This window comes from Uloborus diversus, chromosome 8 (assembly GCF_026930045.1).
Source record: "Uloborus diversus isolate 005 chromosome 8, Udiv.v.3.1, whole genome shotgun sequence".
NCBI classification, from domain to species: Eukaryota; Metazoa; Arthropoda; class Arachnida; order Araneae; family Uloboridae; genus Uloborus; species Uloborus diversus.
In genome coordinates, this window is record NC_072738.1 from 43,610,212 (window position 1) to 43,632,262 (window position 22,051).

The following is a 22,051-nucleotide window of genomic DNA, read 5'->3' on the forward strand; positions in this document are numbered from 1 at the left end:
ATTCTACTTGTTTCACCTTCATGTTTGTAAAAATCCTTTATGTTTTCAGCAATTTCGGTTGAAAAACTTTTCTTAAGGTTTTGATTAGGCCTTGCAAGAATACCTACTTTATCTTGTAACCTTTTTTTCTTCTTTACTATATATGTATCTACTTTTAATTATTGTATCATCTTTCCCATAGAGTTTTTAAATTGTTAAAAAGTTTCTTTAGTTGTTCACCATCAAAAGATGCTTCAACATTTGTAAAAAGTATGAATTTCAATGCAGAACTGAACATTTTTATCTGTGCTTTCTGATATTCTTTCAACAGTTTTGGAATCTTCCAATTCTCATATGAAGCATTTAATGTTTTAACAGTTTCAGGCTTCTTAGAGCTAAGTTTGGAACTTCCAGAATCTTCAACCTAATTCTTCATCAAACAAGAGTTTTTGAAAGACATAAATTTCAATATTTTTCAAAGTTTTTTAGCCTTACTCTGTTGTTCAGTGTGAAACATTCCTTAAGCCTCTTAGTGGCAAGACCACCAGCATTGGATTTTGTTAAAAAGTGGTTTTTGACTTGAAGAGGGTATTATGCGGGTTTAAACTGTCAAAAACCTTCAAGTGTCAAAAGCTGCTCGTGAACAAAAGCTTGAGAGGGGAAAATGCATAAATTAGACAAATTAGCAATAGCTGACATACATTATGCTGAAATTTAAAATTTAGTATGGGTAATTAGCCATTCTTAGCCAGTGTATCAGCTCTTTCATTGCCCACAATTCTGCTGTGGGCATTAATCCATTGAAATGAAGTTCTGTGTGCCAGCTCCTTTAGTAAAGGCCTACACTCAAAAATTCTTTGGGAACTGTTTTGGCCTTTCAGAAAGGCCAGAATCGTACTCTTAGAATCAGATAGTATAACTGCTCTTACCAAAGAGTGGTTACAAATTGAGAGTTGTTGTATAGCCCCAGCAATAGCAGCAAAAGGGGAGGGTGACTTTTGAGAAAATACCCCTCTCCTTTGGTACTAATAACAGACAAAAAATCAGCATGTCTCCAATTTCATCCGACAGAAATGTTTTATTGACAGGGGTAAGAAGAAAGTTTCTATTGCGTTAGCAAGTTGGTGTTTGCCGTCTTGTCATGCATTCTATTCGTAAAGTTTACTGTATAGTTCTATATATGTCTATGTATTTGAAAAGCTTAGAAACTGCTAAAAAAAACTGTGTATGGTTTTCCAATTATGAATATCAGATATGATAAGCCCCCAATATTACATCATTAAAAACCGAAAATGAAGAAAGATGACATAATTGCTCGAAAAAAGTATCAATTGTATAAAATGCAGAATTGTGTTTTCTTCAAATTGTCACAAGTATTTTAAATCTTTTTTTTTTTTTTTTCGTATTTGGAGGAAGGGGGATTGTTACTTTACTCTGTTTGTTATGCACATTTTTATATCAATAAACAAAAATATACATAGACAATTTTAGTTTATTCTACTATTTGCAATGCATAGTTTAATTAAATTCTTTCTTCTTCGTGTATTTCTTCTTGCTGTGTGTATTTTAATTGATTGCTTTTTTGGGGGACGAGGATACATTAATTTTGTTCTAGTTTCAATGTTAACTTTATCAATTCAATCAACAATTATGAATATTTCAATGTTAACAATGTTTAACTTTTTATTGGGGCGCGGGAGCAACTTGAACACTACTAATTTCAAATTGCTTCGTGATAAAAATAACTGTGATTTTTGGATGAGTTGTATTCGTGACATGAATACAACTCATCCAACATATTCGTGGATGAATGTGATTCGTAACATTCCTGTTGCGAATTTTTCTAAGATATTTTAATAAAGCGTTAATGCAAGGCAACATGATTTTATTGGTTTTTGTGTATTTTGAGCTTAGTTAAATAATATTGATTCAGACAGGAGGGGAGGGGGGATCCGGAGTTACTCACCCGGAAATTCTCCTAAATTAAATTATTGTTTTATGAATACAGTTTTAGACGATATTTAGTGATGTTTAGGAAAAGAGAGATTCAGAGAGACCCTCTCCGGAATTTTTTCCAAATTGAAGTTTTAAAAACACGATTGTAGTCCATGTTTGGGAACAAACAATTTTTTGAACTTGAAGTTCCGAAAAAGTTGAATTAAGATGACTTTCGATAGTGTGTTGGAAAAAGAGCTTAAAGGTTTCTTCCCCAAAATTTTTTCAAAAGTGGAAGTTTGAACACAAAGTTTTAGATGCTGTATGGTGTAGTTCAGGTTCAGGAGATCTCTGGAATACAGTATAACCCCCATTTAACGATTGTCAAGGGAATGAAGAAAGTTATGGTTAAATCTAGGAGCATAGATATTCAAAATGCAGCCAAATCTGGTCCAGTGAAATGTATCATTAAATTGAGAGAATCGCTAAATTGGGTATGGTTAAATCAAAGTTATACTGTATTTTCATAGTTGAAGCCCTGAAAACAAAAGTTAAGATAATTTTTGATATGGCGGAGTGGGTTTTTCTCTGGAACTACGGTATGGGCAGAGCGTACTACTCCTGGCGTTTTATTTCTGGAAGCTTTTCGAGATTGAAATCCTAAATACGTAATTGTAGGCTATTGTTGCTGACGTTAGGGGAGGAATGGAATTTAGATCTTCTTCCTTGTTTTCAAAATAAAAAAAATTCAAAAATATAATTTTAGGCTAACTCTGATGAAGTAAACTGAAGGGATAAGTCTTGAGGAGAGTCATTTTCTTTCCCACAACCATTTCACTGCTTTGGTTTTCTGTACAGAAATTCTCAATTTCCTGCCAGACAGTTTATTTGTTTGAAATAGGTCTGTGGCTTCAGTAAAAAGTTTTAACATTTTAGGTCTATATTTTTTCACTTTATTTAAAATATCATGCCTTCTGAATCTCTTAATAAAGTTTTATTTTACTTTTTTTCCCCTTGCATCCTGGAACTTGGAACTTTAACTTTTTGTCTACTTATTCGTTTCAACATTTTAAATCCCTTTCACTGTATTTCAGCTTTTTTTTTCTATTCAAAAAAAATTTTGATCGCCCAAGTAAGGTAATTTAATAATGCAGAATCTCTGGACGTTCTTAAATAATATATTAAGATTGCATTCAGAAAAAAAGAAAAGATACTTTTTTTTTCACTTTTGTTGTATTTGCTCATTTATCATCTACTTGTTGATTTTTAAAACCGCAAAGGTTTTCCTTTTTTATATCAATAAAATGAAATTGGAGGGCTAATTGAAAAAAGGAAGAGGGGATGACACATCAGTTATAAGAGGTGGTCTTCTGCTGTTGTAGGAGTTTAGTAGAAACCCAGAAAAGTTTCTTGGGGATCTTAAGTGTCTTCTAACCTTGACATAATAAATATATATATATATATAATTGTAATAAAAGTGAAAATATTGAAAAGACCACACCAAAAGCCCATAGATGCACAACGCTGCAAAACTAAAAAGCGAAGTAAATATAAAATATGCAAGTCAAATACCAAATATTAAACAAATTATATAAAAAATAATGACAAGAAAAAGGAAAATTGCAAACAGCTATTTAATAGGAATGAATTCTGTCAAGTCGAACATCGGATTTGTTTTATTATAAATGGCTCTCAAGAGGTAAGATAATTTTTGTTATTGGCAGGCACTGTCCCGTGGTAGGCTAATTATTTCAAAACTTGTTTTCCTAATTAGTCGAGGCAAAACCCTCTGCTTTTAATTTTAGGTTTGAGCTCTTATTTATTGTTTAACATGTGGTGCATTTGCCCAATGTTACTCTATATTGCATGTACTGGAGCTTAAACACTCTCTTTTAGTTCATAGTTAAATTTTTGTTCTTTTGACACCATATTTATTGAATCCTCCACAGCTGATGAACTCTGGAATCATACTTAGTCTTTTCCTATTAGGTAGCTGTTTGCAATTTTCTTTTTTCTCATCATTTTTTTAATCTAATTTGTTTAACATTTGGTATTTGGCTTGCATATTTTATATATATATATATATATATATATATATATATATATATATATATATATATATATATATATTTATATATATATATAAACCTGAAATTTCTGTCCTTCCATCGCAAATCACGGAGGAAAAAAAATGATTTCTATTGATCTACTCAGTAAAATGTAACCTCGGCATTTGTACAATCTCGTTTTGAATATCTGCTTAAGTACATTTTCTCTCTTTGAAAAGCCCCTGCTTAAGGCTTGGATTATGTTCATTCCTTCACTGCAAGCCCTTAGTAGCTGCATGAGGTTTCCTTCACAATTGCCATGTTTTTATCCTTGTCTTGCGAGCAGCCTTGTCTTGCGAGTCATTTAGGGCACCTAGTTTTGAGAAAATAATGTATTTATGTAAGTGGCCATCGTTCTCGCTTTTTTTTTGGGGTATAATTTACATTCAGTATATACCCTTTGCCCCCCACCCCTTCCGTAAAAATTCGAAGTGAGGTACGTGCTTTCGAGTAAGTTTAGACTTCTGATTATAATTAGCAGAGGCTCAGCAGCAATTCTTTGCTTCTAAGCTTTCGTTATAGACAGTTGCTTTCCTTTTTTACTAGTGAAGTTCATTTTGTTTCAATTATATAATAATTAAACATTTCACAATTGCATTTCACATGATAAATTAGGTGTTATGCAATTACTGTGCATCCCAGTAGCAGAAACTTTCTAACCAGTCTGCGACACTATCTTGGGCAGTTGAAAATAATCTGCAGCATTATTATTGGTTTTATTTTAAGTTTTCATAAAATACACTAGTCCCTTGCAAAGGTCAAGACTCGGAAATTTTCCAACAGGTCTGGCCCGAAAAACTTAGTGGCCGCCACTGGCGCCGAGTTTTGAAGTATAAAAGGGGGAGGGGGGCAGTTTTCACTATTTTCATAATACTAAGTAGAACTCTGCGCACAATGAAAAATAATTGTTTAATATATTTATTTGAATATAGAAAATTTAAGTTAAAAAAGGTTTTTGATTTTCTCTTTTTTGAAAATGAATAAATAAATAGTAAATGAAAAGTTGGCAGGAAACTGCATTTTAGATGAATGTTTCATTTTATAGCAAAGCCTTCAAAGCAGGGAAGATCAAATACAATTATGCAGATAATTTACATTTTTCATGAAAATAATTTAAAAAAAAAAACATGATTTATTGCACATTTTATGTTATCTTTATAATAGTTTGTATTGCGGTAAATATGCAATTCTGTATTTCGAAACCTAAGCAAGTAATAGTCTCGTCTATTTCCATCTTGAGAATGACCAAACATGGCGTCTGCACGTAAAATTTAAAATTCATGATTACAAATAGTTTTTTGAATTTGTTACATTAAAGTAGTGATAAATTCAAAATCCTTAAAAAACTACAATTTAGATGAAATAGTCAGTTTTTAGCACATTAGCCTCTAAAGCAAATGAAGATAAGATAATATTCTAAAGATAAAATTTTTGCATTTTTAAAGACAATAATTAAGAATAATCCGAAAAAAATGGCACATTTTGCATTATTTTCAACATTTTGCATTGCAATAAGCATCCAATTCCGTTTATGAGAACGCAGGCACTTAAAAGTCTTGCCTACCAACATCTCGGGAATGACCAAACAAGGGGGCTATGCCAAAAATAAAGATATAAATTTCTGAATTTGTTGCAAAAAATTTAAAATCCTCATGACACTACACTTTAGTTGAAAAGTTTTTAGCTTTTTTGAGTCCAAAGAGATGAGGATAAAGTGAAGTTTCAAATTTTTCATTTCTCAAGAAAATTAGTTTAAAAAATAAATGAAAAAAAAGATTTGATGCACATTGAGTTATTTTCATTAGTTGGCAGTTAAATGAAACATCCACATCTGCTTTGTTTTTCAAACTTTGGCACTCTTAAGCATCTCATCTACTTCAATTTTGTGAATGACCAAATATGGCGGCTATGTTTCTAGCTAAATCCATCGCCTTTCCGGTCAAAAAACGATCTCCAAACGATCTTTGGCAAGTTGAATTTTCTTTTTTCTCTCTTTTATTTATTTATTTTTTTCTTCCTTTCTTTTTGTTCTTTTGCAAAATTATCTGCAGGCGGCTGAAAAATCTGCGACGCACGTCTCGCGTCTCCCAGTTTCTGCTACCGGGCTGTGCATTATCATCCTTTTTTGGAATTTAAACAGCAATAAGTTCCCCTAAAATAATATATTTTATCTTAACAAATTCCAACTTTTGTGGGAGTCCGACTCGCAATTATTGAGGGGATCCGGACTCCTCGGATCCCCCCCCAGCCGTGACGCCCATGCCCTTAGCAACGTCCTCCTTGTTGGAAACATCCCTGTGTTTCTGGCAAACCCCATCCACTAAACGTGCAGATAAAAATGTAGGAAGGAGGATTTTTAAAGTCTAAAAATATTTTATTTTCCTTCTCTTAGTCAAAATATGACCTCCGTTCAGAAGTTCCATTTATTTATTCATTATTTTGAGGGGGGGACGCATTCAACAAAGAAGCAATAAATATTTCTTTACTGATTTACACAGGCGCAGACCAATTATTTCGAATTTTTCGGGAGGGGGGGATGCTTAATGCAGGTTTTATCGAAAAACAACAAAACCCCTGCCCTCCTATAATATTGACACTGCTAAATAACAGGTCTTGCTTTATATGATTAATCTACCTCCATTCCCATCCACCTACACGTTTTTATTTTCCAATCATTTAAAACAGTTCCAAGTCAAAAAATTGATTTTTTTTTCAACTGCTAGAAAAACAAAATCTTCAAATTTAAAAAATTTGTGATTGAAATTATATTACTGAAACGTGTATTTAAAATAATCGAACTAGACGTTATTACTACGAATATAACCACGACGTTGCTATGGCAAATGTAAACAAGCAGAAGGTATTTTAATTCACTTGGGTTGCGTTCGACGAACCTCACCGGTCGACCGGTAAGTAACCAGTTACTAATCGCGTCGTTCTATGATCAAACGGTTACTGCAGCGGTTATTATTCTAAGCAGTTGATTGGTTAATTGGAGCACGTGATCATTGGTTGTCACGTGATTAACTAACCGGTCGTGCTCGTCGAACGCACTCTTGGCATCTATTGTCTGGTAGAAGTAGATTTTGCGGGAGAGATATGTTCAGTTAATACTTTATTGATCTCTAATAATCACAATCAAAAATCTATCTTTAATGCTTGAAGTAAAATCTAAAATTTGACTGAATTCGACTAAAATCAGATTTTTTTTTCTTCTTTTCTTGAGATTCGCATCATGCAATGTGTGATGCTGTGAAGTGAAGAAGTTCAAACATTTTGTAAACAAAACTAAACAAAACGGTAAACATTTTTCTACATTTTAAAGATGATTTCTAAAACAGTAATAGTACGGAATTTACATTTTGATTTTGTTAATCGACTGCTGTGTGTTCCATCTATTTACACTATTACCAAATGCTTGAAAGTAGATACATCTGGGAATAAATTGCCTGAAAGTGTGCAAGTTCTTAAACCTTTGCCGAAATCGTCTGCTTCTGCTGTGTTAAAAATAAAAACAATTAGCAAAGCAATGAAAGCGTACTTAGAGCGGGCAAAAAGTCATGAAGATTTTCTGACGGTCAAAAATAGAGAATTTGAAATCGGACGACATCATTTAGCGAATATGATGGGCTTAGAAGTAGGAACTCTTACTCAAGACGACATCGATCGTGCAATTTCTTACTTGTTGCCCTCTGGTCTCTATGAGAAAAAAGCTAGACCAGTGATGAAACCTCCGGAGAAAATGTTCCCCAAGGAAAAAGCTGCTCAGTTCGACTACAGTGGTCGACCTTTCAGCCCCTTTTTTTACACAAGAAAAAGCAACTATTATGAAACACTCCACAATATCGTAAGAAAATTTCATGAATTGGATGACTTTGAGGATAAAATGATTGAAAAGGGAATTTTAGAACCACCTAAAGAAGCACTAATAAGCTTATCCGGGGGTGAATGGTTAACGATAGATGAAATTAGGAATATCTTTCTTGAGAAGATTACTGAGCAAGATTATGACTTTTTCATAGCAACCTTAACTAGACTAGGAAGTCACCCTTATTCATTTCGCTGCAAAGATTTAATATGGAAGTATCGAAAAGATTTTGAAAATGTGACTGCACTCGAGGCAATCCCTGAACTTATGCACGATGAGAATGGAAGGCCTTATATGGAAATGATGGGCTACAAGAAAAATTGCGAGGCTAAAGTCATTGTCCGAGGCAATGGAACTGGTAAGATTATGATCAACGGCCAAGATATATCTTATTTCCCAAAACTACAAGATAGAGAACAAATAATGTATCCCTTAGCGTTTACCGATTTGTTATTACAAGTCGATGTCGAAGCGGATGTTAGTGGACCAGGTGAGAGTTCTCAATCTGGTGCAATCAGGCTGGGAATAGCGATGTGCCTTCGAAGCTTCGTATCACCTGAACTTGTTGAGAAAATGAGATTAGCTGGACTATTAACTCGTGACTTCAGATTCAGGGGAAGGAAAAAACCAGGCCAGAAAGGAATTCGAGCAAAATTTACCTGGAAGAAGCGTTAAATGTTTATATCTTGAATATAAGTTTCATAAAGAAGAGTTTAGAAGAAATATTGTAACAATAAAGAGGCTAAACATGTTTTTTTTTTGTTTGGATGAGCCGCACTAATTAAATGTTTACTACCCTTTATGTGTAGTCATACGCAAATTATTTACTTTCACAGAACTTTGAAGTACAGTCGACTCCCTCTAATCTAATGCTTGGGACCAAACGTTTTGCAAATTATGAAGATTGTTTTTTTTTCCAGTGAATTTTTCCAAAAAATTTAACATAACTAAAAATTAGTAAAAATGAAGACAAAAAGTAAATTGGTTTGTTGTTATCTTAATATTTACTGTTATAAAATAGGGTTTGATTTTTCAAATGTTTTTTTTTTTATTCAAAGTTTGATTTTTTTTTTAAATTTAAATTAAATTTTTGTTCTTTAAATCATTTTTTTTTTTGAAGGGGGAGTGGTTCAAATTAACTTTAAAGATTTTAGACATTAATTGTGTTACATTTATACAAATACATGATATTAAATACTATGAATGGGAGTTATATGCATAATGAAGGAGGTTAAAAGTGGTAAAGGGGACAAGTGGATTTCTTGTGACCTATGTCAGATGTTCTGCTTGTTTAAGGGGAAGGATGAGTCTGAGAAGGATTTCATATGCACTAACTGTATTGAACTCTCAGAAATCAGAGTTAGGATGCTTACTTTGAAAGGGTGAGTTAGCATTAGGCTGTAGGCGTGTAGATGGGGTTAACACTCCAGAGGGAAAGGGGGAAGTTAGTAAAAAGGAGGTGGGCATTAGCTGTGTGTTAGATAGTGGGAATATTCCAGAGGTAAAGGGGAAAGTTATTGCTGAGGCAACTGACTGGGAAACAAAGGGTATAATTTTGGGAGATTCAATGGTGCATGAGGTGGGAAACTCAAAAGGCAGAGTTAGACGTAGGGTGGCTAGATGTTGTTTGTCAGGGGCTCGGGTGAGAGATGTAAATAGGGTTGCTGAAAAGAAGGGGGTATTTAATAAAGAGTATGTAGTTTACTTTGCGGGTAGGAACTAACGATGTAGGCCATAGTAACAACGATGAGTTTACAAAGGAATGGGATTCCCTATTGGACAAAGCAACCAACTGTTCGGCAAATGTGCAAGTAGTTGGTTTGCTTCCCAGGTATGGAGTGCATAGGAGTTGGTTAAACCAACGGGCTATGTGTATGAACCTGGTACTCAAGGAAATTTGCGTTAAGCATAGTGTCAGGTTTATTGATGTGTGGAGTAAATGTAAACGCGATTGGATTGCTAGGGATGGCCTGCATCTGAGCTCTACGGGGGTCAAAATGGTTAGTGGTTTGGTTTTAGAGGCTTCAGAATCAAAAAACTAAGTTGGAATGGGGGGCATGGTTTAAGGAGCAGAATTCGAAAGGGTACTAACTATTGGAATTTTAGTAGAAACGGAAATAGGGTGGCTAATAAGAAAAAAGATTTTAACAGTTGGGATTCAAATAATCATGCAGCATTAAATAAAAGTAAGATGGGCTTACTTAAGGTTTTTTATACAAATGCTCGTAGTATTAGGAACAAGATGGAAGAATTGAAAAGCATAATAATAGACGAGAGGTTGGATATTATTGGAGTTACCGAGACATGGGCTACCGAAAGTAATGATGATGATTTATTATCTATTGCTGGGTATAATTTGTTTAGACAAGATAGAGTAGGTATAAAAGAGGTGGTGGGGTTTTATTTTATGTCAGAGACACTTTAACTTGCAATGAATTGGTAATTAATGATAAATCTAATGAGATTGATATGATTTGGCTGGAGTTGATGAGCAATAAGGGCAAAAAACTACGTTTAGGGAACATTTATAAGCCACCCAACTTAAGTCAGGGTCAAGATAAACAGATGTTTAGTATTATTAGTGACATTTCTAGCAAGGAGTCAGTTATCATAATGGGAGATTTTAATTTTCCAGGAATTGATTGGAATAATTTTTACCATAGTAATAGCAGAGAAGAGGAATTTTCAAATTGTAACTCAAGGTACTCGACAGGACATGATTTTGGATCTAGTTTTCTGCGACATGGAAGGTTCTGTTCAGGGGTTGTGTGTAGGGGAATACATTGGAGATAGTGACCACAACAGTATTAGGTTTGGGATTAAAACTGATATGCACAAAGTAGAGAATTTTAGGTTTGTGCCCAATTTCAGAAATACTGACTTTGTGGCACTTAGGCAGAGTTTGAAAGCAGTTTTTTCTTCTGGATTGGACAATAGTGATGTGAATCTTCAGTGGGCAGAGTTTAAGGAAAATCTAACGAAAACGGTTGGGGATCATGTTTCCTTTAGGAGAAAGGGTGTCAACACTAAAATTTGGCCAATGTGGTTCTCCGGGGAAACTAAAGACGCTCTAAATTACAAGCAAGCTGCTTTTCATAGGTTTAGAGAAACTGGTCACAGTGCAGATAGGCTCCAATATTGTAAGGCAAGGCGTAAATTTAAGTATTTGGTATGGATTCAGAAAAGAGAGTTGGAGCAAAGACTGGCAGATAACATAAACAGGAATCCCAAGAGGTTTTTTGCATACGCTAATTCGGGGAAAGTTCGAAATAATCATAATGGGCCACTGGTTGATGAGCACGGAATTTTAATTCAGGATGTTAGTGATATTGCTAATGTTCTTAATAACTTTTTTTCGAGTGTTTTTAATGATAACTGTATCTCAACAGTTGACACCAACAAGACACAAGCTATAGTACAGCTTGAGGACTTTGTATTTTCCAGGGACGACGTTTTACTTCATTTGAAAAAAAATTAAAGAGACTAAGGCTCCGGGACCAGATAATATTTATCCAAAAATTTTAGTTGAATGTGCAGAGGAATTAGCAGATGTAACCGTAAATATTTTCAATGCTTCTTATAATTCGGGGACAGTGCCAGAGGACTGGAAGCTGGCTAACATTACACCGCTCTTCAAGAAAGGGTCTAAAGGGAGTGCGGGAAATTATAGACCTGTGAGTCTAACTTCAGTGGTTTGCAAAATTTTTGAAACATTGATGAAAATTAAGATAGTAAATTTTCTAGAGATTAATAATCTATTGACTAGTTTTCAGTATGGTTTCAGGAAAGGTAAAAATCTTGTGCAACTAATTTATTACATTTCTATGACAAAGTTACCATGGCTTTAGGCAATTAGAAGCCTGTAGATATTGTTTACATTGATTTTCAAAAAGCTTTCGATAAGGTACCGCATGTTGCTCTACTTAGCAAATTAGCTGATATAGGATTAGGAGGGAAAGCTTTCATTTGGGTAAAAAACTGGCTGACCGGAAGGAAACAAAGGGTAGTTGTAAGGGGAAATTATTCTAATTGGAGTGAGGTCTTAAGCGGGGTTCCTCAAGGATTAGTATTAGGGCCTGTTTTGTTTATTGTCTTTATGAACAATATTCACAAAAATATTTCTGGGAACATGAATTGTTTTGCTGATGATGTCAAAGTTATGGGGACTGTAGAAAATGAAGAACAAGCAAATCAGCTGCAAGAGGATCTAGATTATATTACGGAGTGGGCTGATAAATGGGGTATGGCTGTTAATCTTGGGGAAATGTCAAGTGCTACATTTAGGGCATGGAAATAAGTGTACAAGTTATTATTTGCAAGGTTCAGTCATTAGTCAGGCAGACAAAGTTACTGATCTGGGGGTCTTAATAAGTCAGGATTTAAAGTTTAGCCAACAGTGCAGCATTGCTAGTAACAAAGCCAATAAGATGCTTAGGTTTATCAATAGATCTATTTCAAACAAATCTAAAGAAGTTCTGCCCTTATATAGAAGTTTGGTAAGACCCCATTTGGAGTATGCTGTTCAGTTTTGGTCTCCTTATCTTAAGAAAGATATTAATGTATTGGAAAGGGTTCAAAGGCGGGCTACAAGGCTAATAAATGGACTTTCCCACTTAGATTATGATTCCAGGCTTAGAAGGCTAAAAATGTACAGTCTTGAGCAAAGAAGAGACCGAGGGGACATGATTCAGTTGTTTAAATTTATTAAAATGAAAGATGTTACGGGGCTGAAGTTTAGCACTGAAAACAGGATAAGGGGTCATTGCTTTAAGCTATTTAAATCTCAGGCTAACATGGATATTAGGAAAAATTATTATTTTAGCAGGGTAGTGGAACCTTGGTACAGCTTACCGGAAGAGGTGGTAATGAGCAAGGGAGTAGATAGTTTTAAGAGGGCCATTGATCTTCACTGGGGATTGTAAATTGACCAAGACCAGTCTAGCTGGGCCCAGAGCCTGTTGCTGGTCGTCACTTTTGTATTTGTATTTGAATAATATATCTTAAGTTCATTTTGCAGCAGCAGTGCCGGATCTACAATTTTTCCAAGGTGGGGCAAATCTTGAAACTACCACCCCTACCCATCTTCCTTTAACTTTTTAAATTGAGTTTCAACAAAAAAAACTTAAAAATAGGGTGAATTTGCCGCCCCCTTGAAGTTGCCGCCCGGGGCAAGAACCCCGGCTTGCTCCCCCCTAGATTCGGTGCTGTGCAGCAGTAACTCTTTTAATAATGTAGAGAAATATGAAGTAATTTTAATGCTAATGCATGATTCTAACCACCTTCAATTTTAAGACACCATGAATAACACAACCCTCTAAGTACAAGAAAATAAAAAGAGTAATATTTGGGATGAGACATTGCTCTTGAAGGGGAAGAAGGCAAACCTGTAGATCAGTGGCGCAGCCACGGGAGGGGTTTTGGGGTTAAAACCCCTCCCAGAACACAAGCACATTCATTTCCTCCGTTAAAATCAAGGGAAAAAAGCAGAGTATTTGAGTTTTTCCTAGCAGAATAGGTTTCAACAAAATATCTTACTGCTTTTAATGATTGGGAAGCAGTCAGAAATTACTTTTCATTTCTTAAATATAAAAGTTGTATTTCATGATGAGCAACCCACGTCCACCCTGGTATAAGATAGCTAAAATGGTGTCAATAAAACTCTACAGAGTATCATGGTCCCTCAGCACTTCCATCACTGCAGAAATCTTTTTTAGGGACATCTAGAGAGAGGAAACCTTCTGCACCGGATTTTCTGAGGCTCTCTTAACCAATTCTCATCGAAAGATCGAAACCGTTATTAGCTAGCATTTGACATTCATAAAGACATGAATGTATTTGAGGAGGAGGTTTTAAATAATCTCGCAAAAACACACTCACAAAAAAAAGGGATATAAGATTAAAGTAAAACTAATAGTAAATATTACGTGCTTTTTTCCACTTTCTTTGTTTCATAGTGATATCAATACGAATTATTAATTGTTTTTAAGCAGTTACTTTGAATGAATAATTACTAATCTGTAGAAATTCTTCGATATTGAATAATTATGCATTGTAAATGAATGGGAAGGAAAGCAACAATTTTCGATTTTGAAAACCCCTCCCAGAAAAATATTCTGGCTGCGCCACTGCTGTAGATAGTGCATGAAATTTTGGATTGGACATTGAGTGAGTATTCATTCAACAGATCTTTAGTGATTCAGAAAAACAAATAAAAAATAATCATTATAATAATGAATTGAAATATAAATATAGGTGATTAAATTATGTTTTATTACTAAAATGTTTGAAAAAAAAACAAAAAAGAAATTTTCTGCATTAGCAGTTACTAAAGGATTACAGAGGTAAATATGATGTAAACCAAATGTTGGGGGAAAAAATAAATAGCAAGGGCATGTTAATGTGCAGAGAGGGAAGACAAGATAAAAGGAAATAGAAAAAACTGAAAAATCAATGTGAAGTAATCAGGGTTGGGTTTTGTTCATGCCTGCTGGCTTTTACCATCCAAAACCATCTTAAACTATCCAAAAGTATACATGAAATACACCGCCTGCTCAGTCAATTCTAGCCGAGGACTGCAGTTTTGTGCTTATTAGCACTCATCAGCCCGGCATAGGAAGTGACTCAGCTGGAGGTGGAAAACCTCTTAAAGAAGCCAAATGTGCCAAACAAACTAGTAGCTAATACAAAATTAGCACTGACCAGACGAGTGTCCAAAGCAATGACTCGGTTCAACTCGAAGATCGAAAGCAAGGCTAAAAGGCGAAGATTGAAGATTGGCGGTGTATTTCTGCCTTAACCCTGGCTATAGGGCTGTAACTTACTGAATATATCCAAAAGTATGCTAAAGCTAAAGGGGTATGACCTAATGAATGCATATTTACAGTGCAATATTAAAAATGCATAAAGATTAATTACAGTAGAGGTCTTGAAAATTCGAGGTAGTTTGGGCTCGCCCCACACACACCTGAGATTACTGAAAACTTGGACTATCTGAAACATTCTTTGGGCTGCATAAAGACATGTGCTCTTTACTTCCTTAGCAATGAAAAGGATATACTTTCTCCTCTAAAGATTTATCACACAAATATCAACATAAATTTATGTTTTAATTAACTCTAAACGAGTTTTGATAAGTTTTTTTCTTGATGTCTGCACATACTAGTCTGCAAACCGTGCAGGCAACCAACAAGTGCCCTTTGATCGTCTTGGAATAAGTTTTGATGAGTTATGACGTGTTATTTGTTGCTATGTGTGAGCGTACGTAGCACCTCACATAATATAAAAACATTAGTCATAGGATAAAATTTCGTATATACGCTTTGAACAGCATCAAGTTTCCCACTTCCCTTTTAAATTGCATACAGATATTCCAAAAGAGCTGTTTGTTCGTCCTTTGAGGCAAAACAATGTTTTAATTTAGTTATTTTCTGTATCAACCAACTTCCTACTTTCTTCAAGGCATTTCTTAATCCATCTCTAACAGTCGAAGTATTTTTCACGTCACTTGGCAAATATTATTGACATAAATCTTTCAATTTCTTTTTATTACCTTATTGTACATTGTTAGGGAAGATCTACATAGTAATGTATTTCAATTTTCAGATTAAAACATTTTTTGTCTATAAAAATATACCTTTAAAATAACAACAGAGCACCTCAGATTAAGCAGAACCTCGGATTTTCGAGACTCTACTGTAATTTTAATTAATCAATATTCAATAATATTTTTCTCTTAATATATTCATTTTAAAATGTTCCAAGTAAAAAAATTGCTAATGATTACATGAAAATTTCCTTATGTGGGTGTTAGTAATGAAAAAAAAAATCACAACACTACAGTGGCAGATCCAGACAATCCTGTTGGGAGGGGCGAATGACAAATGAATTATGGGAAAGGGGGGAGGGGTGACTATTGATTTTTTTTTTTTTTAAGTTTAAGAAATGCAGATTATTTTTTTTTCTTCTGAATAATGTACATGATTTAAAGAGTTTGAATAAAAGTTAAAAGTATTTTGAGTACCAAAAATAAAATATTGAAAAACAAAAGAAGAAAAAATAAGGTATTTCTATTAGTACATACAGTACACTCCCGATTATCCGCGAGCCTCTCGGGAAAAGAAAAAAAAATAGTTAACTTAATCCTTGTGGAGAACATTTTTGTTCTTCAAAAACACGCATCTGAAATCAATTCGCCCAAGATTTTTTTTTTTCACTTTTCCACGACAAGTGCTCCTTCTCAAAAAGCGTGAAAGTCGTTATGCATCGTCATCTACTTCTCTTGGGCACGAGTCTCGAGGGAAACCATTCAGCTGATTTCGGTAATAAAACACATGTGTTTTTACTGAAGACCCCTCGTTTATCCCCTAAGGAGCGTAAGACATTAGTACATAAGGGTTTTCAAAGGAGAACTCTGGTATTCCTTTTATCATCTGTTCCGATAAGGGAAAGGTTAGGAAAACCCCCTACAGGTCTTCTGGGAATTCTCTGATGGGGTGGTCTTTTTTGTTGTGAGGGCATTGGTTTCACTTCCGGGCTGTTGAATGTTTAAATGTTGACAGAAACTTCCTACTCATGGTTTAAGTTCTAATTTTTCAACTTATAGAGCTTCTATTACTACGTAAATAATGGCTGAAAAACAAAAGAAGATTGTATTGACGATTACGCAAAAACTGGAGATGATTTCTAAAATAGGAAACGGTGCTTCAAGAAAGCAAATGTGCTTGGAATATGGAATATGGGAAACAACAGTGTGAGACATTTTAAAACAAAAAGACAAACTGTTGACATTCGCTTCAAGGTCGGAAAATGCTTCTAGGAGAAAAAAACGCAAAACTATGAAAAATTCTACTTATGATACCCTGGACTTGGCTTTGGCAGAATGGTTAGCACAGATACGAAGTGAGGGTACTCCTGTGTCTGGTCCCATTGTTGCAGCAAAAGCAAAAGTATTTTTTGATCTTATATTTGATCCTGCAAGGTGATTTTGATGCGTCGTCCGGTTGGCGGCTAACACGTTCCAAACACCGGCACGGAATTCGTGAAATCGGACTTCACGGGGAAAAGCTAAGTGGCGATCAAAATGCAGCCGATGAGTTTAAAAGTGAGTTTGAAGACTTTGTGCTGTCTGAAGAACTTTCTGATGAACAGATTTATAATGCAGACGAATCAGGACTTTTTTGGAAATGTCTTCCTTCTCACACGCTGGCATTTAAAAGTGAACGCCAAGCTGCGGGTCACAAAAGCAGTAAAGAGAGACTGACAATTATGTCATGCAGTAACGCAGCTGGGAGCCATAAGCTTCGCCTTCTGGTTATTGGAAAGTCTAAAAAACCTCGATCATTTAAGGGTACCCGAGGAGAGAATTTACCAGTTGATTATTTCAACCAAAAGAAAGGATGGATGAATCAACAAATATTTAAGGAATGGTTTGATAAGGTTTTTGTGCCGCAAGTGAGCAAATACCTGGAGTCTAAAGAATTGCCCATAAAGGCTGTTTTGTTAATTGATAACGCACCCTCACACCCAGCTACTAGTGTGCTTAAGTCTTCGAACGGGCAAATTTTTGCAAAATTTCTGCCCCCAAATATTACTGCGCTTCTTCAACCAATGGATCAAGGAGTAATTGCATCCATGAAGAGAACGTACAGAAAAAAGCTGGTAGTATCAAAAATCGAAGAAGGTTGCAATCTCAAGGAATTTTGGAGAAATAAAATTCTTGACTGCATTTATGACATTGCGTCTGCATGGGACACAATAAAACCGTCAACTCTTGTAAAGTCATGGAGGAAACTCTTGCCACGGGTTGACAGAAACACTTCAAATCAAGAAGAAATCGAAGATCTGTCTGCACTTTCTCTGGTTGACTTGGCAAAGTCAGTTGAAAGGGGGTGAGAATGTCAATGAAGACAACATTCAAGAATGGTTCCGCTGTGATGCTACTGAGCCGGGCTTCGAACACCTGACAGATGAAGCTATCGCAAAAAGAGCAACGGGAGAAAAAGAAGAAGAAAGTGAAAGTGAAGAAGATGAGCCCAACACACAGCATATAATGACATATGAAACGGCACTACAACACACTGAAGGACTACTTCAAACTTCAATATTTAGAGGAGCAAGATGAGGACGCGCAATTGGCTGAAAAACTAATGCTGCAAAGAGTGCAATCACGAATCAGAAAAATGTGTTGTCGTAGCAAGAAACAAACACAATTGACTGTTTTTTTTATAAAACAGAAAATGTAACTCAGTTGTTTTGGTATAATATTTTCCTGTAGAAGAGTGTGATGTAATTCATCGAATAAATTGTCTTGTCTTGGCGTTATCGTAAGTACACTTTTCTTTATAGATTTTATGTGTTGTCGAACTTGAAATACAAATAATTTTTAACGTCGCATCTATTTTAAACGTATCACGTTTTATGTAGAATACAATCATTTTCAAGCAAAAGATAATTTTATCTTCTTTACTTCTGGTTTTAAACTTTTTTTTTGGATTATACGCGATTTTTGTTATCTGCGGTACCTGTGCCACTCAATTCCGCGGATAATCGGGAGTGTACTGTATTGTAGATCCAATGTCCAATCATAACCCCTCAACTTTTCTTTCATTTGAGGACTCGTGAAGTATTTTCAGTAGCCATTTAGTTTCTCAATAAATTATTTTTTTCCTTATAAAATAAAGGTTACAGATGGCATCCCTTTTTACCCGTTTTCGTACCGAACATAATGAAATGCAAAAATTGCATTTGGAATTAAAATTTAAAGATAGCTGGATATGTTTGTTGACTGAGCTATTTATTATTCACACAAAAGTCAGAAAGAGTGTTTGCGGGCTCTCCCCTGAATTTTTTTTCTTAGGAATGCATTTTTAAACGCTCTATGGTGAATAATAGGAGGAAGGAAGGTTTGAAGTTCCCTCTTCGGAAATGTTTTTGAATTTAAGGATATAATCTTTGAAAATACAGTTGTTTGCCATCTTTGGTGGCTTGAATTGAAAGAATGAGATTCAGCAATTCTCTCCAGCCGTTTTTTATATCAGAGCTCCAAAAATACAATTTTAGAGATTTTTAATGGTGCCCCGGAAAAAATTTCGGATTTGAAGTCCTAAAAACGCAACTGAAGGCAACCTTTGATGATGTAGCAGAAGCCATGGGGTTCAGAACTTTTCCCAGAAAAGTTTTGATGTAGAAGTTCCAAAAATGCAGTTTTAGATGATCTTTGAATGATGTTGAAAGATGAGGAAAAAAGGACTTGGGGGCTCATCTCCAGAATTTTTTTGAAATTGAAGTCCTGAAAAAGTATTATAGACTATGCCATCTTTTATGACGTTGGGGGAAGGAACTGGGTTTGGAACTTTTCACCGGAAAACTGTTAGAAATTGGAGTCTTGAAAATGTGGTTATTGGCCATCTTTGGTAACGTTAAGAGTTTTATTGGGTCAGGAGCTGTCCCTCAACTTTTCGATATTGAAGCTTCAAAAACCCCTCTTTAAAGACACAAGGCGAAGGCATGAGGCTCAAAACTCTTTCTCTGAAATATCAGGGGTGCCCTCCTGGGGGGGGGGGGGACAGTTAGTTGAAATTTTTAGGGGAGGTTCTTTTGAGGGGTATTTTTCTCATATTTAAGGTGGGGCTCTTGCTTTTGAAGGGTTCTTTGCAATATTTAGGGGGAGGGTGTGCCCTTGACCTGGGGGGGGGGGGACGCAACCCTAGAAATATGTTGATATGAAAGTTACAAAAACATAGTTTAAGATCTTTTTTGTCATGTTAGGAAAATGTGAGGTTTTGTTGTCTTCCCGCGGAAGTTGTTTGAAATTGGGGTCTTAAAAACGTAATTGCAGGGTGACTTTGAGGTTAAGAAATGGAATTCAAGGAATTTTTCGTAACTAAAGCTCCATATCTATCCGATCTTCAATCACATTAGAGAGAGGGGGTTCAGGGACTTTCCCCTGGAACATTTTTGGAGGGGGCAGGGTCATTTGATGGTCTTCTTCCGCAAAGTTTTCGAATTTACAAGCCTTGGGAGGGGGGCGACTGCCCCCCCCCCTGTGGATCCATCACTGCAACAATACCAAATAAACTTATTTCAGTTTCTTTTATAAATCAAGACTTTATTAGACTAGGGTTTCCAATCCCAAATGATATTTAGCAGGATTAAGAGCAAAATCCCGCAGAATTTCCAGTCTTGCAAATTTTTTCCATTCAATTGTTTTCCAACTTTTGCCGCTCATAAAACGATTATTTTCACAAGCATCATTTGTTTTAATCACCTTCCTTTATATCTGCTAGAAAAACTTTGTGTCTCATATGATGAACTGTGGATTTACTTTGTAAGAACACAATAAAAATTGAGTATATTTTTCTGAGAATAATTGGTATTCTCATTCGAGGTTTCAGTTTTCATTAGGGTTTCCGATCCCGAATCGGGGGATCCCGCATGATATTTAGCGGGATTCATCCCGCAATTTTTTCCCTGCAAATGTTTTCCAACTTTTGCCGCGCCTAAAATGACTATTTTTACGAGCATCATCTGAAGTTTGATTCCCCTTCCTCGTATATCTGCAAGAAGAGCAAGAAAAACGTTGCGTTTCATATGATGAACGGTGGATTTTCCATTTAAGTACACAATAACGATTGAGTATGTTTTTCTGTGAATGAATTGATATTCTCATTCGAGATTTCCGTTTTCATTCGTTCAGAAATTGAGAAAATGCATATAATTTTAAAAAACATTTTTGAAAATATCACTAAAATTTAAAACCTAGAAAATTATGCTTTAGAAAAAATAGGGAAAGTGTGTTACACATTGCAAAACCCACCGGAGTAGCTTCAGTGCAATGTTGGAGAACTTCTGCAAGCTTAATGAATACACTCAAAACCTTTAACTTAAAAATTGCACAATATTTTTCTCTAAAGAAGAAAGCAATGTAAAACCTGCCATTATTTGTATATTTGGCACGACTCTAAATGAGGCGACAGAAATTTAGATGAAACACAGGATGACTTGCATAATAATACAGAAAGTTAAGCTAGGTTTTTGAATGTATCTTTCAAGTAAGAGGTAAAATTAGCGAAGTTATCTAAAAACTTTTACTGAGACTGCAACTTGATGAAACCAAGCAGCACTCACCCCTTGCTGTAATGAATCAAATGCACTGATATAATGATAAACGTTAATGAAACCTCAAAGGTATTTTCAATGCAAGTTAAATATGATACAGCAAAACACACATCCAATAGACATCGTTTTTTTTTCTCGAAATTTGCAGTTCTTGAGCACAAACCAAGCATAAGAAAAAGAATCTACTTCAGAAAGTGATGAAGTTAATGGTGATCTTTTTCTAAATGTCCACAGTCATTTAATCTCAGAAAAACCAACTGCAGTGGAGCCACAGCACGTGTTTTCATCAATCATATTATTTTTCAAGCAAAAATTCTTTCTCATTCCATAGGAACATTGGACGTTTTTAGGACACACTTTTGCGTACTAAACAATAATTACTGATTGGATTCTGACTTTGTAGTGCTCTGCAATTGGTGTACAGAATCCAAAAAGATACTAATTCAAATAACAAAAGCAGTCCTTCCTAAAAAGCACAACTTTTTTCTATTTTTAGAAAAATAAAGTCGATCCCGCGAGACTGACTCCTTACAATCTCGAAATTCTGCGAGACTGAAATAGGCGCGGGATTGGAAACCCTAGTTTTCATGCAGATAGCAATTGAGAAAATGTGTATGATTTAAAAACATTTTTGAAAACCATCACTTAAATTTAAAATCCAAGAAATCACGCTTTAGAGAAAATAGGGAAAGTGTATTATGGATTGCAAAACCCACTGGAGTAGCCTGAATGCAATGTTGGATCATTTCTGTAAGCTTAAGGAATACACTCAAAACCTTTAACTTACAAAAAGTGCACAAAATGCAATAATTGTCATTTATTGCATTTAAGTCAATTATTGTGCTATATTTTATGATACAAATGTGACGACCAGCAACAAGCTGTAGGCTGGTCCTAGTCAGTTTATTAATTCCTAACAAAGATCAATGGCCCTTTTAAAGCCATCTAGCACCTTGCTCGTTATAGCCTCTTGTAGTAAGCTGTTCTGAGTGCCCATAACAGCCCTACTAAAGTAGTAATTTTTCCTAATTTCCAGGTTAGCCCG

The 22,051-nt window shown here is 35.2% G+C and overlaps 1 protein-coding gene across 1 annotated transcript; it reads left to right on the plus strand.

Annotated features, from left to right (window-relative positions):
* Positions 1 to 7,203: 7,203 nt before the first annotated feature.
* LOC129227763 (28S ribosomal protein S9, mitochondrial-like) lies at positions 7,204 to 8,685 on the plus strand. Its single transcript, XM_054862369.1, has one exon. The coding sequence runs from the start codon at positions 7,348 to 7,350 to the stop codon at positions 8,563 to 8,565; it is 1,218 nt and encodes a 405-aa protein (XP_054718344.1). The 5' UTR covers positions 7,204 to 7,347; the 3' UTR covers positions 8,566 to 8,685.
* The last annotated feature ends 13,366 nt before the right edge of the window (positions 8,686 to 22,051 follow it).

Bases quoted from the DNA above. Each gene is read 5' to 3' on its own strand.
- LOC129227763 (XM_054862369.1), top strand. From the start codon at position 7,348: ATGATTTCTAAAACAGTAATAGTACGGAATTTACATTTTGATTTTGTT.